This window comes from Penaeus monodon, chromosome 27, assembly GCF_015228065.2.
Source record: "Penaeus monodon isolate SGIC_2016 chromosome 27, NSTDA_Pmon_1, whole genome shotgun sequence".
NCBI classification, from domain to species: Eukaryota; Metazoa; Arthropoda; class Malacostraca; order Decapoda; family Penaeidae; genus Penaeus; species Penaeus monodon.
This window is the reverse complement of record NC_051412.1, coordinates 25,435,353-25,436,424: the sequence shown is the minus strand read 5'-3', so window position 1 is coordinate 25,436,424 and position 1,072 is coordinate 25,435,353. Positions and strand designations below refer to the sequence as shown.

The following is a 1,072-nucleotide window of genomic DNA, read 5'->3' as shown; positions in this document are numbered from 1 at the left end:
ATGAGAGCACTCACGGGTGAGTAAGACGCACACGTGTGGGCGGAGGTGCGTGATTTTGAGGAGAAAGGAGCTACAAAGAAGCCTATAAGACCTCACCGAGTTATAATGATCAGGGATCGATTCAGTGTTTAGAGACTACAACCGACCCACTACGTCTGCACGGCTAGCCCCCACGGTGAGTCGCAGGTAGACGATATATAACATTAATCGCATCCACAACAGACATGCCGTGCTGTCACTAGGCGTGCGAATGTACCGAGTAATGGCAGTGCGTCTCGGTTCTACTGACGCCTGGCAGTGGGTGGATGGCGCTACAAGTACACACTCAGTTGCACCGCTGTGTTGAACAGTTGTGACGGAAAAGCTGGTTCTCTTTTCCATTACCTCGATTTATTATTGCATGAATTATCGTCTTATCAAAGACGGTGTTATCTGTCTGTGGAGGTTCGCTGGTACCCACGCTGTGTGATCGTACTTTACCGGTGTTTCGTTATTAGCTTTGTTAAGTATGTTTCTAAAGAGTGACTGATCTAATTTGCGATGCAGTCACGTTGCGAATCTCATTCCGAAAGTTATGAACTTTGGAGAAAGTGTCTTGGTTTCAAATATCAACTTTAACATTGACGGTATGACTACGTTTCCCAGGGATTGATTCATACTTCTTTCCTGCCAGACGTAGGACTACCGTGACATTTACGAATTCCGAGTGTGTTATTGTAGCCACTGAAAGCCAGCTAACACGGATCCCACCTGTATCCCACGAACGCAACTTACGACCGTATATTACCATATGAAAATCGAATTCAGGACTGTGTTACCAGTGTCCTTAGTGCCATGACAACGTAATTATCCCCCTGGTGGCCAGGAAACGAACTGAACAGAAGTTGTCAACCTCCTTCGGTATCCGATTCTTTGTCAAACGCCTCCCAGATGTCCGAAGACGAGGTCACGGGCTCCGAACTGGAGACTGAGAGTAAGTGAAATGAATACCTACTGTGTGATCAAGTATGCGAATAAGCCAGTGTGTAATGTTATGTCCAGCACACGAGTTTGCAGTCATTCTACCAAGTCT

The 1,072-nt window shown here is 46.5% G+C and overlaps 1 protein-coding gene across 1 annotated transcript in view; it reads left to right on the top strand.

The window, feature by feature from the left end:
• Positions 1-332: 332 nt before the first annotated feature.
• LOC119590723 (protein croquemort-like) overlaps positions 333-1,072 on the top strand; it is a 15,083-nt gene continuing 14,343 nt past the window's right edge. Inside the window, exon 1 of the mRNA XM_037939411.1 lies at positions 333-973. Coding sequence (XP_037795339.1) covers positions 931-973 — 43 coding nt within the window. The 5' untranslated portion in view covers positions 333-930. The remainder of the gene's footprint in view (positions 974-1,072) is intronic.